This window comes from Delphinapterus leucas, chromosome 6 (assembly GCF_059928025.1).
Source record: "Delphinapterus leucas isolate spDelLeu-1000000601 "Yukka" chromosome 6, BTC_Dleu_Yukka2, whole genome shotgun sequence".
Taxonomy (NCBI): domain Eukaryota; kingdom Metazoa; phylum Chordata; class Mammalia; order Artiodactyla; family Monodontidae; genus Delphinapterus; species Delphinapterus leucas.
In genome coordinates, this window is record NC_143134.1 from 124,511,954 (window position 1) to 124,528,451 (window position 16,498).

Here is a 16,498-nt window from a genome sequence, read left to right on the forward strand (position 1 = left end):
CCTCTCTGCAGCATGTGGGATCTTCCCGGACCGGGGCACAAACCCGTGTCCCCTGCATCGGCAGGCGGACTCTCAACCACCGTGCCACCAAGGAAGCCCATCCACGCTTCTTGATGACTCCTGCTGCCTGCCCTGCGCCAGGGGCTGGCATGGTCTGGCGGCTCCTGGGCACCGAGTGTGTGAGGGGCAGAGGAGCAAAGCCATTTTCGCTTCCACGCAGAGTCCGGGTCGAGGACACGTAGCAGGCTCAGCCGCACCGACCTTACTGTCCCCGAGGGTGGGGTGGGGCTTGTGGGGCCCATCCTGCCCTTGCAATGTGGCCACCCTGGGGCTGCTCCATGACAACCACTGCCTGGCGGGGTGTCAGGTCTGGACATAGGATTCCCAGAGCGAGGCAAGAAGATGGGGTGGGGGGCCCAGGCGCCCGCTGAAACCCAGCTCCCAGGCGGGTACATGCAGGTATCCTGTCACGGGAGGGGGGTTGAGCCTGTCCACGGGGAGGAGGGGCCGTGATGGGTGCTCAAGCGACAGCTCCGGGCCCCCTCCTCACCTGGTGAGCCCTGTCAGTGCCCTGGACGACAGAGCGCCTGGGGTGGGTAGTAGGCGGTGGCCACGGGCTCCTGGAGCCACGGGCTTGGGGCGCGGAGAGGGCTCCTGCCCTGCCCCCCCCACACCCTCTTCCCACAGCCTTTCATCACGGAGCCTGCTTTACCTGTGGCCTCACTGCTTGGCCTCCAGCATCACAGCCCGGGGTGGCAGGGGGCTGGGCAGGCGCCAGAGGACGGGGCCGCCTCTGCTGGGGGGCTGGGGGGGCGGGGCTGATCCTCACGCAGGACCCTCCCCTGGGCCTCTCTGGGGGCCTCCCCCCACCGACTGCGGCCAGACTCTGGGCTGGCCTCCGGCACAGGGAGACCGCTGTGGGCTTTGCCCTCCTGGTTGCAGGTCCAGGGGCTCTTGGGGCAGGAGTGAGGGCAGAGCCCAGGCTGCAGGTCAGGCCCGTGGTCACTCCAGGCCCAGCTGGGGAAGAAGCTGAGAAAAGGCGGGCCGTCTAGCCTCCGGCCGCTGCCCTGGGCTGCCTGCCACAGAGGCCCAGGCTCTCCCTGTCCAGGCCACCCGAGGGGACAGCACCAGCAGGTGTGGGAGGGACGACTCAGCGGGAGGAGGGTGGGGTGGGGTCCTCAGCAAGGGGTCCGCCAGCCTTCCCAGGACCAGCGGTGTGCACGCCTGGGCGGGGCCGCCAGCTCACGCTGAGTCACTGCGCAGACAAACGCCCGGTGCTGTTGTCCGTGAGGGCCGGCCCCACCCTCGGGAAGCACCGGTGCTAGTTTTCCCACGGCCGCTGCCCACTGTCGGGTCTTGCTGCCACCCTGGCCCCCACCCCCACTCCCGGCTGGAAAAGCCGGTTCTGGGCCACCTGCCCACCCCCAGTCCTGTGGTCCCCATCTGTAGGAGGGCCTGGCACCCAGGGCTTCCCTGTCCATCTCCTGTCCACCTCACGGCCTAGCAACGCTTGCCTCACCACCTGCTGTGGGTGGCCGCGGCCCTGCCCTTGTGGGGCTCGGAGCTGAGCGCACACCCATCACCCTCCCCACGCAAAGGGGGACGGAGCCCCTGACCTCCCATTGTGGAGAAGGGGCCTCTGAAGGGCTGAGTAGCTTGCTCACGGTCACACTTTGGCTGGCCAGGACCCCACACCTGGCAGGGTCCTTACCCCGCCAGCCCCCAGCCGAGGGGGTGCGTGCAGGTGGTGTCTGAGCCAGGTCCACTTCCTGCAGGGGGTGTGCAGACCCCAGCCTCGGATGCCAGCAGATCTGGGCAGATGCCAGTTGGGGGCCGTGGGCTCCCTGGACGGGTGGACAGTGTGGTCTTGTTGGTCCCGCCCAGTCTCCTTGCCCCCATCCAGCCTGGGAGCCTGGGGGCAGGGCGGGCCTCCACCCCCAGAGCCTGGCTGGGTGGGAGGGGCCAGGTGAGTCGGGCAGGAGGGGCTGGGAAGGTTCCTGGCTCCCCTGTCCCAGGGGTCCACCTGCATGCCTGGTTGCCACAGCTTCCAAGGGTGCTTGGGGCCAACGTCCACCGTGACGCCCAACCCCAGGGTGTGAGGCTGCCTCTCCGGGGCTGGGCTGCCAGCCGGGACTGGCCCAGGGAACTGGTGGTGGTCCGGGACCCAAAGCCAGGCAGGCCAGGTCTGGTGGCCCGCCCTCTACGGCCTGTTCCCTTCCCCCAGGCCCAAGGAGGGCAGGAAAGGCCACTTTCCTGGGAGGCACCCCCAGCCCTTCGCTGGGCTTGGCGGGTGTGCGAGCTGGCACCCTCCGTTCCTCTAAGACTGGGACTTGGGGAGGGGGAAGCTGGAGGGCTGAGGAGTCGGTTCCCAGGTGCTGGGAGCCATGCCCATGAAAAGGCCAGCTCTCAGCTCTGAGCCCAGGAATCCCACCCCCACCCATCACTCTCCCCGGGGAGTGACTGTCACCAGCGCAGCCAGAGCTGAGCAGGGGCGAGGTCACGAGGTCTGTCCTGAACTGTGTGTCCCCAGGCACGTCTGCTCCCACCAGCCGTGGACGCACACTTGCCGTGGTCCGTGGTGTCCGCTGTGCCACCAGGTAGTGGACGGCTGGTGCACCGGTGTCGGGAGTGGGGAGAGGGCTGTCACAGGCAGGCTGGACTGGGCCACAGAGTGCGGTGGGAGGGGCCTCGCACACACTCCTGCCCAGAGCCCACCAGCCCCTGCCAGGGCTGAGAGCAGCGCCGTGCGAACTGCTTATAAACACTCTTGGACCCCCATCAGCCCCGGGCCTCCCCGAGTGGGGTGCTGAGGGGGGCGCGGTGGGAGATGGGCCTCACCAGGGGCTGCCAGGGCACAGGGCGTGAGAGAGGACCAGCGGTCCCTAGGGGACAGGGCGGCAGGAAGTGGCCTTTCCAGGCTGGGAGCCTAGTGGAGGGACCCAGTTCTGAGCAGGACCTGGGCAAGGCTCCCTGCCCAGCCAGCAGCCGGCCTGACCATGCTCCCTGGCAGGCCAGGCCCACCACCCAGTGGGATGTGAGGTACGGTCAGTCTGGTACCCAGGCCCCAGGAGGTCCCACAGGCAGGGCGGAAGGGGGCTTGGGCTGAGGAGCTGTGACACGCTCTAGAGTAGTGGCCCATTTCTCGCTCACTTAGAGCAAATTTACAGCAAAGCATAGAAGAGCAGAAGAAAATAAACATCATCCCCGCGCGGCCACTGGGCGAGGAAAGCCAGCGTGGGGTGGCGGGGTCTCTGGCACCTTCCCGTACACACCTACACTCGGCAAGTGTCTCCTACTCGTGCCAGAGGAGCTGCAGGGCACCAGTGTCAGTTCCCAGGGCCCTATGGCCCATTTGGTCCCTGCCAAGCGCCACCCCCTGCCCCACCTTGCCTGAGGTCCTGAGACCAGTGGGTCCAGAGGCCTCCCAGGGCTGCCTTGTGCACCATGACCCCCCAGAGCTGCCCCCAACAAATGGTGCAGGGCCAGGGACAAAGGGCTGGTGTGAAAGACCCCCAGCCTGGGGGCGGGCCTGACACCTCGCGGAGGAAGCACTTAGGTGGCTGCTCCGCACCTCACTCCCCCACGCTGTCCGGCGGCACTTCGAGGGGTCCTGGGTCAGCTGCCCCCCAAGTGCCTGGGGGGTGGGGCTGTGAGCCTCCTTCAAGACAAGCTGGCCTGGCCCAGGAAGGCCCTGCTGGCCCTGGCACTGGGTTGGGGTCTGGGAGAACTGTGGCCCCTCCCGTCACAGCCGAGACCCCAGGCACTTGCAGGGTCCAACCCCCCCACCTGCCAGCCAGGGGCACAAGCTGGGGCAGCAGGACCAGGCCCCAGGCCCCCGGGGAGGTGTGCGGTTGAGATGGGGCCTGCCTGGGAAGGTTTAAAATCCCAGCCAGTGCTCTTCTGACCTGTGAAGCAGGCTTGCGGCCCTCTATCCCCACTGCTGGAGACCTAGGATGGCAGCCCTGCAGGGGCCCCGCTCTGTGCCCGCCCTGCCCCCAGGCCCAGGAAGGTCAGTTCCCACAGGCCCGGCCCCTCCCCCACCAGGCCACGGTCCATCCCCTTTGTGGGGCCGGGACAATGTCTCCGCAGACAGAGCGGGGGATGGGCCTCTGGCGCTGTCGGCACCCTGGGGGGTCAGGGGCCACGGGTGCTGGGGCCTGCAGTGTGTGACAGACCCTGACAGCGCCAGGTCCGGGCACACGCGTGTGCACTGGCACTCCGCAGGCGTGTGGCTCAGAAGCACCCAGGTCCTCGGGGTGCAAGGGCACCAGCTTTGGGGCAGCTGAGTGTGTCCACGTGTGGGCGTGAGTCAGGCGTGTGAACACGGAGCCTGTGTGACCCGGCATGTCACGTGAGGACAAGGGGCCTGCGTGAGTGGATGTGCCTTTGAGTGCTCGCCCTGCAGCCTGCAGTGCCCCGCACGGGGGGTGGGGGGTGGGGGTGGAGGTCCGGAGGTGTGTTCCTGGGGTGGGAGGAGTCCTGACCGGGAGAGTCCACCTCTCCCAGCAGATGGGGAGGGGACAGTGGCATCTGGGACAATGGGAGGAAAGCCACGTGCCCCTGGCAGAAAGATAAGCATGGTGTCCGGGACGCAGTCTGGACGACACAAGGCCTGACTGAGGGGCACTGCCCGGCTAGGGCCACCCCGGTTAGGGACACAGGGGAGGGTCTGAGCCCCTCCCTCAGGCTCTCCGGGGCCGGCAGGCCTATGGCCTGGGAATTGGTCACCCCCTGCCCTGTGTACCTTGGTCCTCTCAAGCCTTCACCCCCTTCTCCTTCCAACTGTGCCAGCCCCGGCCCAGGGCCCACTTAGGACCTGGACGTGCAGACCCCGCTGCACGGCGACAGCCGGACTGACAGTCCAGCTTAGGCCATCTAAAGCCAATCAGAACGAGACCCCATGTCCAGCTCACTTGGATGGGTCGGGGCCAGTGTCCACTGAGGCAGACAGAGGGGTGTGAGCCACTGGGCCTGGACAGGTGGCCAAGTCCCCCCCTTCTCATCGCATCCTGGACTCTGACACAAGACAGTCACAGCCCCCCTCCAGGGGGCCAGGGAGAACGCGGACCACTATGTGAATTTCAGATAAAACATGGGATTCTGCTCTGAAGTTCGCACTTATCAGGGTCTGTCCTTGCATTTCCCAAGTCCAGCACCCAGCCCTCCCAGGCTCATAGAAGGAACAGAGAGAGTGAGAGAGCTGCACAGGAGGCCCCGGACGTGCTCCCACGGCAGGGAGACCCCAACGAGGGGCAGTGCACACTGTCCCCAGGCAGGCATGGCCAGGACCCCCTAGCTCTCTCTGTGAGGTGAGGGTGGGTGGGTAGCCACGTGCCCTGGGTTAAATCAAACAGAATCTGGGCCAGAGGATGCCCTCTGGACCCAGGCCCTGGGGTGGCTCCCCATCCCCTTTGGCCCCTCAGCACCTCCCCCTAGGCAGCACATCCCCCTTGGCGCCCATCCCTGGCAAGACGCTGGGCAGCACACACCCCCACTCCGTGGCAAGACGCTGGGCAGCACACAGCCCCCTCCCGTGGCCCCCAATTATCCCCACTAGCTGGTTTTCCCCCTCCCCCCACCGTCCACACCGCCACAGCCCCAGCACCCTCCAAGGCGGCACGTACACCTCCCCTGTGTCCCCTGAGCACCCCACTGCGAGCACATAGCACCCCTCCCTCGAGGACACCCCCAGGCGGCACACAGCTCCCTCCCAGCGGTCCCGAAGCCCCCCCCCCAGGTGGCCATACCCCTCCACCGTCCCCGATGAGCCCGGGAGGCGCCCCCTTCCCGGGGCTCCTGGGCACCCCCAGCGCGGCAGGCGCGAGCCGTTCCCAGACGGGGGAGGGGCGCGGGCCGTGAGAACCGCCGGCGGCGGGCGCGTGGGAAAGCGGGAGGAGGGGCGGCGCGGAGGGCGGGGCGCGCCTGGGAACGGCCCCCGCCCCCGCCGGCCTTTGAAAGGGCCACTCAGGGCGCCCGGCCCAGATTCAAAAGCAAACGGCCGCCCGCCCGCCAGCCTTCCCGCGCCGGCGGGGGCGGGGGCGGAGGACCTCGGCTGCCCAGGGCCGTGTGGGAGGGGGCGGGCGCCAGCCGGCGGAGAGAGGGGTGGCAGGCTGGGGAAGTCGGGGAGGGGCCGATGCGGTACGGGCTGGGGGCAGCCCTGGTTGTCCTCCTCCCACCGACAAGTGGAGCTGGGCCCTCAGACAGCAGGTGGCAGCCCTGCAGCCTGGAGTCTGTCACCCACTCACATCAGGCCTGAACAGGGGGCCAGGGGACAGTCCTGCCCCCGTGCTCTCAGCCCAAGGAGAGGGGGGCTCCAAAGTACTTCTCTAAAGGGTGGTGGTATTCCCAGGATTGGGCTGGGGGCCTGGAGGACTTCCTGGAGGAGGTGACATATAAACTGGGGCTTGCAGGCTCAGGTGCTGCAGGAGCTGGGGTGTGATGTGGGGTCCGGTGCGGTCAGGAGGGACCGGTGTGGACAGCAGGCTGGAACGAGTCAGGGCGCTGGCAGTGTGGAGGGGTGGGCGCGGGGCTGAGCCCAAGGGCGGGCGTCCCCTGGCCCTTCCCCCTTCCTGCACCTTCCAGGGCCACTGAATCAGGCCAAGCAGGAGAGGGCCCCCTCTTCTACTGCCACCTGCGCCTGGTGCAGTGCGTCTGCCGAGATGGGGGGAGGAAGAAGCAGTCCCTACCCAGATCAGCCCCCCACTTCCCAGGGGCCCCCCGCACTGCACTCTCCCCCGCCACTCCCCCAGCTCCAAGGAGGAGAGCACCGTTCCTTCTCCCGAGGCCCTGCCCTACCCCTGGCTGGCTGGGGGCACACCTAGGCCCCCACCTGCCCAGGTATCCACCTGCCACGCTGGTCCCCTGTGGAGACCTTCGGGGTCTGTGCTGGTCCCAGATGTACCCGATGATGGGGTCTCAGCAAAGCTCCACCCACAGTGGTCCCGCTCAGGGTGGCGGGTGGGCGGAGAGTGGGGCTGCCTGGGAGGGGCTGGGAAGGGGGTGCCCCCACACCCCAGCCGGTCTGACCTGTGCGGCTGGGGAGGGGCAGGTGGCCGGGTGGGAGTGGGGGTGACACATGCCTGCTCCTGCTGCTTGCCCACCCACAGGGCACCCACTGCACTGCCCATCGACCCAAAGGCCCCTGCCCTGTTCGGACACAGATGGAGTAGTCACTGCCTGGCAGGCCCTACTCTGTCACCCTGAGGACCCTCCCCAGACCCAATCCACAGCTCCCTGGGGCCTCCTCCATCTGCAGCCCTGAGGGGCTGGCTGCCTCTAGCCCCTGACCCCAAGGCTGGTGAACCTGTCCTGCCTGCTGCATCCGGGGCTCAGGGGACAGAGGGTCTGCAGAAGCTAGGCCCGCTATCCTGGGCCAGGCCCCCTGGCTTTGGAGCTGGCAGTACTCAAAAGGAAGAAGAGACCACCTCCCCTGCTAGATGCCAGCCTGGCCCCTGGGCCCAGTCATCCCTGCCACCGACCCCAGCAGCGGGGTGGGGGGCGGGGGCTTTCCTGGAAGGGCTGCTTGGTTTCTGCGAAAGCAGCTGTGGGCAGTGTGTGAACGAACACACAGGCAGGGCTGCTGCCAACAAAACCTTATCTACGGACCCTGAAGTCTGCATTTCATGTGATTTAGCTCGTGGGCTGTGATGTCAGACATCTGGGGGAGGGTGCGCCTTCTGCCCTTCCGCCAGCCCCAGCCCTGGCCACAGGACCCTCGGACTGAGATGGGTGCCCTCCCCCACCCACCCCACGGGCCTGGCTGGCATCGCCTGCCCCTCGCTCAGAAGGCAGGTCATCTGCGCCCCGCCCTCCCTCCCCTTTCTTTCGAGCCCACTGAGCGGCGGGTTTAGAGCTGGCCTGACACCTCTGGCCAGTGGCTCCTGCTGGCTCCGTGGCTGGGGCTCAGAGAGTGGCACTGACGTGGGCCAGGAGGGCACAGAGCAGCAGGATGGGAGACCCCAGACTTTGTGTTTTGGGTGTCCTCTTGCGGCCCAAGGTGTCTTACTGACTTTGGGCCTGAGAGCACAGAGCCGAGGGTGCCCACATGGTCTTTGCCCCTCCCTCCAGCTCCAAGAGGCCTGTCATCTCTGGCCTGCACTAGCTCCCCCTGAGGCCATGTCACACCAGCCTGGCTTGGGGCCAGCGTCTTGGCCGTGGCTGTGGACTCTTCCCTCCATCCTGTGTGTCTGTGCACCAGTGTGCCCGCCGTCCCACCCTGCACTGTGACCTGTCTGGGCTACACGCCTGTCCTCTGTCAGGTGTCTGCGTCCTCTGCATTCTGACTTGAAGCATCTCGGCCCTTTTAAGAAGTGAACATCCGTCAACATCCAGGAGGTACATCCTGGGGGGGCCCCCAGACTGCACATGGGAGCACCTCTTAGAAGCACACGGTGAGGACCAGGGTCCCGAGGGGAGTGGCCCTGACCGCCGGGCCCCGGGGCACCTTCCCCGCAGACAGACACAAAAGGAGCAAGGAGCCGGGTGCCTGGATGGGCGCCTGGTGGGAGCTGGGCTGGGGACTCACACACCCGACCTCCCCGGGTGCTGACCAGCAGGTCCCCTGGCCCAGGCTGTTCCCAGGGCCTCAGCACACATCTCGGACCGCATGGGGGCCCCTGGTAGCCCTGCGGGAGGATGAGAGTCCCACGTGGGGCAGGCATGGTGGCAGACTACCAGACGGCTGGTGACCAGGCAGCCCTGCGTCCGTGCGTGGGTGTGGGTACGGCTGTCACGCCAGCCCAGGATCCTTCCTAAAGAAGTGGGCCACCGGGAGCAGGGGTCCCCAGGCCCGTGCGATCCAGGTCCTCAGTTCCCCCAAGAGCCATCTGGTGGGAACCAAGGCTGGGCTCTGGAGGAGACCCAGAGGGGAGGGGTGGGACCGAGAGGAAGGCCCTGCAGGCTGGGGGGAGGGCTTCCTGGGGCCATCAGCTGGGCCCACCCTGCTGTCACCTCCGGGGGGCTACGCTGAGCTTGCCGATGGGGCCGACACCCGGCTGGCATCCTGAGTCTTGGGGCATGCTGGGCCTCAACCCCTGATGAAACCTGTCTGGTAGCTCCCGCCACCCCCGAGGCCTGTGACAGGAGCCAGCCGCCCAGGGTCTCTGCCTGTGCAGGGTAGGGGCCGCTCCTTCTGCAGCCTCTGTGCCTGCGTGACCCTGGGGGCACCGAGTGTGGGAACGGGGCTGGGGGCCACGTAGCACAAAGGCCGGGGAGGGGCGGGGTCAGTGGCCGCTGCGCCTCTTCCTGTCTGTTCCTGCATCTGCAGTTGGCCATCAGGGTATAGGGAGGGTCTCCGTGCTCGGGGACAGGCTGGGCATGGGCGCCCCGGCCGGCCCCTGGGTCTGGGAGGGCTCCAGGGCCCCCACCACTGCAGGCCCCCAAATTGTGGGTGTGTGCGCTGGGGGGCCACTGGCCCGGGGTTCCCCTCGCATTCCCCCAAGAGCCCTCTGCCCACACCCATTTCCGTGCCAGAGATCAGCCTGGGCGGCCTCCTCCGCCCTCTCAGGACCCCTGCCCAGCCCTGGGGTCTCCCGCGGGGGGGTCTGTAAGCCTGTCCCCGAGGCCCAGCCTCCCGTAACTGCAGGCTCCCCGCCCATCACCCTCCCCTTCCTGGAGACCCCTGAGCCGGCTCTGCTGAGAGCTCCCTGAGGTGGGGTGACTGTCATCCTGCAGTGGCCTCTCCCCTCCTGGGGCCCACTTCTAAGGGCTGACATCACTGGGGCCACGGCCCAATCCGCACCACAGCAGAGGGGGCCGGAGGGACAGAAAAATAGACGTTATGCCTGGCCACGCCTGGGCTCCTGCTTAGGGTTTTTTTTAAACTCAAATTTCTTTGATAAGATCCTTTCCCATGGTGGACAGCACTGGGAATGTCCTCTTGGCGGACGTTCCCGATGGACAGTCCCAGGCCCAAGTCGCCAACTTCGTGGGCCAGGACCCTGCCCTCTACGAGAGACCCACTGCCCCTAGCCCACTGGGCCCCGGGGTGGGCGGGCGGGCCACCTCCCTGTGACAGGGGCCTCCCCCACGTGGCCGGGCACACAGTCCCTCCAGCCTCACTTGCCCTGGCCTCGCACCCCGACGAGCAGCCCCGAGAGTGGTCGGGCAGGCTCTGGGAACGCTTCGTGTGTCAAGTGGGTTTTCCCTCTGGGAACAGCACCAAAATAGCAGAAGGAAGGAAAAGAAAATGGAAACTCAGCCTGGCGGCGGGAGCTCTCCAGGGAGGCGACCAGCTCTGGCCTGGGCAGGGGCAGCAGAGGCTCTGAGCCAGCGTCCAGGGTGCTCGGGCCCTCGGGGGCGCAGGACAGGACCCTGCCGGCTGAGCACAGCACGGAGGCGCTCTCTGGGTCAGTCCTAAGCGTGCTGCTCCCTGCTGGCTGGCGGCCAGTGCCCTTTGATGTCCAGATGGGCTTAGGAGCCACCCTGGCCCTGGCTGTGGCCTCTCAGTGCAGAGCAGGGTCTGCAGCCGCAAGGAGCTACTGGTCACTGGGCCTCAGGCCATCACCTCGGGGCATCTGTGCAGCCCCTTTTCTGGGCTTCTTGGGGTCCACCTGCGAGAGGGCCACTGGGCCGGCCCCGAGGACAGCACCGCTCTGGCGCTGGGCGGGCAGCCGTTCCCGGCCGCTGCTCAGGCTGAGTTCCTGAGGGGAGGCCGCGAGCACTGTGGCCAAGGGGCTCTGGGGGCAGGCGAGGGGGAGCATGGCCCGAGGTGCCCAGCCCGGGTGCAGACACTGCTGCAAGTCGGCAGTGAGACTCCTCTGCTCACCGTGACCAGCTCCACGGCCTGAAGACCACGGTGGGAACCAGTCCACTAACCCAGAGCCAGCTGGGTCCTCCCATCCTGCCCCGGATGCTTCTGTGGTGAGCGAGGCTGGGCTCAAATTCAGAAATCCGAGCTTCTCAGGGACCCCCTTCTCTGCCCGCCTGGCCCTGCCATGCCGGCCTTTTGGGGTCCTTGTGCACAGATGTAGATGTCCCCAAACAGCTGTCTGCCACCCAGGGAGGGTCCTGCCCTGGGGCACACCCAACCTACCTCGCTCTGGAGCTGAGCCCCGCTGGAGGCTGCCGGACAGCCATGGGCCTCAGAGGCCCTGGGACCCCCTTCCCGACTAAGGCCCACTGGGCGCTGCTGCCCAGCCTCACACCTGGGCTCCCACCTGCCACTCGTGTGGTCGCACACACAGGTCTGTGCCTGGCGCCCCGCCCCACTCCCAGCAGCCCCGTGTGGCCACTGGTGTGGCCACCTTCTGCTTCTGGGCCCCGAGCCGTGGACCCTGTCTCTGTCCTCCTCACCAGCTGGGCACGTGTGTAACGCATGCACATCTACCACAGAAGGACAGCGCTGGGCAGGGCCCCAGCTGGGCAGTAAGCCCTTTCCCCCCGCCCCAAGAGCTTGGTGTACCCCGGCGCGCCCTCCAGACCAGATTCCCGAGAGCCCAGACCCAGCACCTGCCGGGCCGCCGGCCAGGGGCTCAGCCTAAAACCTAGGATCCCAGCCACGCCCTTGAATCGTATCCTGGATCTTCTGTGCCTCGCCTTTGCGCCCCCCCCCCGCCCCCCCTCCGCCACAAGCTGCCGCCACCCCTTACCTGGGCAGGTGCACCACCTGCTCCAGGTCTCCTGCCTCCCTGCCCTGCGGTTAGAATGCTGCAAATCTGTTCCGCCTGCTGCGGCCTCCGGGGGCCCCGCTGCCCCCTCGGGACTGTCTCCTGTCTCCCGGGGGCACTGGCTGGCCCCGCCAGGGTGCGGCTCTGTCTCTTGCCTTTGCACCAGCTCCACGTCCCCCCACGGGGCCCACGCCGGGGCAGGGCAGCGGCGGGGCCAAGAGGCAGGGCACACGTGGGGTGAGGGCAGCGGGGCCCTGGATGCTCTTCCCGCGAAGGGCAGCGGCCGCCCTCTGCGCCTGGCCTTCGCAGGTCTGAAGGCTCAGGCACTCCCCAGCCAGTGGCCTGCAGTGCGAGTGGGGTTTTTCTCCTGGCTACCCAATTTCCGTTTTCTCAAGAAGACACCAGCAGAGGCTCTGAAAAGCTCAGGAAAATGCCGCCCCCCCCCCCAGGCCTCGCCTGACGTCCTGGGGTCTTTACAACACTTGCAGCCTTGAGCAGGGACCCGGTACCGTCCTCCCGAGCTCCAGCCCAAGGGGAAGCACTTCCCGCCACCCGGCTTGGCCACCGTCCGTCCTGGCGGGGCAGGGGCCCAGCTTCTGCACAGACTGCACCCCAGGCCAGGCGGTGGGGGTCCAAGGACCTGAAAACAGGGGCTTCCCTCCCTCCTCCCTCCCTCCCACTCTGCTGGGCGCTGGCCTGGGGGACTGTGCAGAAGTGCGGGGCCCCGCCGGCCTCCACGTGTACCCGGATGGGGGAAGCCAGGCTGAGCTGCCACCAAACAGCTGAGCTTCGGGAGCCGCTCCCAATGCAACATCGTCATGGCCTGAACTCCAGAACATTCTGGGAAGAGCCAGCACCCTGCACGGGGACCGGCCCCGGCCCTTCCTGCCTGCCGCACCCGTGCAGACCCCAACGCCGAGGGCAGCCATACCCAGCCCGGCAGGGCCGGGCCCAAAGGCCGCATCGCCTCCCTCAGCTGCACAGCTCACGACAGGGCACCCAGGCCAGCAGGGGAGGGGAGGGGTGCCCCCTCCCTGGCGCCCAGTCCCCAGACTCCTCACGGATCTTAACCTTGGGTACGGCTGCCCCGACCTGGGGATTTCCTCAGCCAGACCTTTCTAGCCGTCAGGGGGGACCCAGCAGCAATCCATGGCTCTGGACCTTGCCCTCGGAAAATGGGATCCGCCCCAGACAGATGCACTTTGGTGGGTTCTCTGTATTCCCTCCAGAAGCCCAGTGGGAGGCCAGCCCTGGGCCAGGAGGACATTCCCAACCCTGAGCAGACGCCCGCCCTGAGCTGCCCTTTCACTCTCAGCTACCCACCTCGGCCACGCGGGCCCCGACGCTCTGCCACCTCTTAGCCACAGACGACAGTGACCGCCCCCCCCCAGCCAAGCTCCCCCATGCCGTGGGCATGGGCGTCTGGGGGTGGCGGAGAGGAGAAAACGCACAGACCAGGCAGTGGCCACTGCTCACATGAGCAGAAACGCCAAGGCCATCCCGCCACCGCCAGGGCCTCGCGGGCCTCACCTGTCAGAGCCTGGGGCTTCCACACTGGCCCAGGGCCAGCAAGGGGCACGCAGCACCCACCTGGCAGCGGCTGAAGATGTCCGAGTGGGTGACACGCACGTTGAAATGCCTGATCACGGCCGTGGCTTGCTGCCGGGCCTTGAGGGAGCAGTCCACCGAGAGGCAGCGCCCAGCCCCAACCTGGGCCCGGAGCTGTGGACACATGCAACCGTCGAGCGGTGGGCCAGAACCCAGAGCCCACCCAGGCCCCGCCTTCCCAGCTCCAGGCCAAGAGCCTCCGCTCTGCCCAGGGTGGGGCAGTGGTGCCACTCAGCCCCCCCACCCCCTGGCCCCACGGCAAGCAGACCCTGAGGTGTGGGCGGCTCAGGAAGTCGAGGCTCAGATGTGAGTCATCTGTGGGGTCCTCACCTTGTGGTACGGCAGCCCTGAGGTCAGGATGACCCTCCCCTCCTGCCTGGCAACCTGGGCGGGAGGAAAAACTGGCAGGTGAGGGTGTCAGGCCAGCTCCTGGGGCTGGGGCTTCTTTTGCCCCCCTTTCGCCAGCCCCCCCCCCCATGCCCCAGAGCTGTCTCCGCCTGGCACCTGAGTGGCCACCAGATTCCCACAGCCTGAGGCCGGGCATACCCTCCTGTTATAGATTTGGTCTCAGAATTGTGCAGACACTTCACAGAATTGCAAACAAAATTAAATTTAAAAAGCAATCTCTAAAAACCCAAAAATGAAACAAGTGAACTACAAAGAGAGAAACATGCCAGATGACACGAAGCCACAGTGAATCGACCATGTATCTCTAGGGCTACAGACCCAAAATGAAAAATACCTGGCAGTAATACTATTGTTGGTGATAATAACATCAACATTGTTATTCTGAAATATCTGTGTGTGAATTGTAACATAAAACAGATGGGTGGGCTTCCCTGGTGGCGCAGTGGTAGAGAGTCCGCCTGCCGACGCAGGGGATGCGGGTTCGTGCCCCGGTCCAGGAGGATCCCATATGCTGCGGAGCGGCTGGGCCCGTGAGCCATGGCTGCTGAGCCTGCGCGTCTGGAGCCTGTGCTCTGCAGCGGAAGAGGCCACAACAGTGAGAGGCCCGCACACCGCAAAAAAAAAAAAAGGGCAAGGAAGGGACCTGAAAAGACGTTTCTCAAAAGACACACAAATGGCCAATATGCACATGTAAAGATGCTCAACATCATGTCATCAGGGAAACGCGAGTCAAACCACAAGGAGACACCACTTCACACCCATTAGGATCGCTTTTATTTTATTTTTATAAAGGAAAGTAAGTGTTGATGAGGATGTACAGTGATTGGGAGCTCTCATGAGATGCTGGTGGGAATGTAAAATGATATGGCTGCTGTGTGAAACAGTGTTGCAGTTTCTCAAAAAATTAAACACAGAATTACCATATGATCCAGCAATTCCACTTCTGGGTATAGATCCAAAGGAACTGAAAGCAGAAACCTGAACAGATGCTTGTACCTCAAGGTACATAGTAGTAGCACTATTCACAATAGCCAAAAAGGTGGAAACAACCCAAGTGTCCACCATCAGATGACAAAAACAAATACACGCGCACACATACATACACCCAATGTACAATGGAATTTATTCAGCTTCAAAAAGGAAGTAAATGCTGACATGTACTACAGCATGGATGGACTTTGAGAACAGTATGCTCACTGAAATAAGCCAGACACAAAAGGACAAACATTATGTGATTCCACTTACATGAGGTCCCTAGAGGAGTCAAATTCATAGAGACAGAAAGTAAAACAGTAGTTACCAGGGGCTGTGGGAGGGGGAAAAGGAGAATGATTGCTTAATGCATATAGAGTTTTTGTTTGAGATGATGAAAAAGTTCTGGATATAGACAGTGGTGATGGTTGCACACATTGTGAATGCACTTAATGCCACTGAATTGTACACTTAAATATGGTTAAAATGATCAATTTTATGTTATGTATATTTTACCACAATTAAAAAAAAAGCAAAAGCAAGTGGTTACTTCGTAGTGGTAACAAATATATATCTATGTGATTAATAAAAAATTAAAAACAAACACACACAACTGAAGTAAATATGAGGAAAGACCCAAACAAAAGGGCAGTCGAGAGTAAAACCAGGAGTGACAAGAACGGAAGGCAGACGTCCCAACAGCAATGACAGGTGCAAGAGACAGTGGACTCTTATCGGAGTTCTGTCAAGCTATAGCTATAAACCCCGCAACATTCTTTTTCAGAAGAGAGAGGAAACAGAGTTTTCAGGGAAAAATGGCCCCAATGAAAGGTCATAGCAAAGGAAGTTCTTTTAGTGAAAAAGAGCCTGCTTTTTCTTGGAGTGCATGTGGCTGTCCATACATCATAAACTCGAAAAGGGACAGAATACATAAAACAGATTTAATGATGTCTAATTTTTAGAACTAAGTAAAACCACAATGTGTTAAAAATACTGGAAAATAATAGCAGGTAAAATGGAAAGCAGGCAAGAAAGCTAAATTGACCTAAAATCCCTGGATTAATTTTAACTTTAGACATTGTCAACTCAGAAATAAATGTTAAAATTTCTAGGCCAATCACTAAAAGAACAGAAATAGAATTTATAACTTTCAAACTAATAGAGGAAAAAAATAGAAACAAGGATGAAAAAGACAAAAAATATAAGAAATAAAGGGAAAAAAGATCAGAAGAAGTAGGAGAAATAGAAAGCACAAGTTATATAGTACAACTAAACACAGATTATATCAGTAATTACAATAAATGTAAATGGATTAAACTTGGTTTGGATTAAATTGGTTGAAAAGCAAAGACTGTCAGACTAGATTTTTAAAAATCCATCTAGAAGCAGTTTTTAAGTACAGTAATACACCTAATAAGAGCAAAGAAAGGTTGAAAGCAAAAGGGTGAGAAAAGGATATACAAATACTAACCAAAGAATGCTGGAGAAATGGTATTAATATTAGTTCAAATAGACTTTACTGCAAAGAGCAGTACTAGAGCCAAAGAGGTTCACCTCATAATTGTAAAAGATTTCACTCAACAGGAAGATATAAGAATTCTAAAAGTTGTATGCATGTGCTCCTAATAACAACTTTAAAACATATTAAGCAGATACTGACATGACTACAAGGAGAACTTGGTGAACCCACTGTCGAGGTCTTTGATAGAAGCAGGCAGAAAAACAACCAAACAAGATACACAAGACTTGAGCAAACATTAAGTAAGCTTGACCTATTGAGCGTGTGAGAGCAAGAGAGGGAAATGAACATGGCTGGAGGAGACTGTGGCCTTTTAAAGTCCACATGGAACATTTATAAAAAGGATCGTCTGCTTGACTACGAAGCAAGTCTTCACAGATATCTA

At 62.6% G+C, this 16,498-nt stretch overlaps 1 protein-coding gene across 5 annotated transcripts in view; it reads right to left on the reverse strand.

Annotated features, from left to right (window-relative positions):
• Nucleotides 1-16,498, reverse strand: part of EXD3 (exonuclease 3'-5' domain containing 3) — a 76,798-nt gene that overhangs the window by 3,055 nt on the left and 57,245 nt on the right. For all 5 annotated transcript variants that reach the window (XM_089914067.1, XM_089914068.1, XM_022578056.2 and 2 more), the window contains 2 exons: nucleotides 13,545-13,598; nucleotides 13,197-13,328 (listed from right to left, as the gene is read on the reverse strand). In XM_089914067.1, the coding sequence (XP_089770193.1) occupies nucleotides 13,197-13,328; nucleotides 13,545-13,598 (186 nt within the window). The remainder of the gene's footprint in view (nucleotides 1-13,196; nucleotides 13,329-13,544; nucleotides 13,599-16,498) is intronic.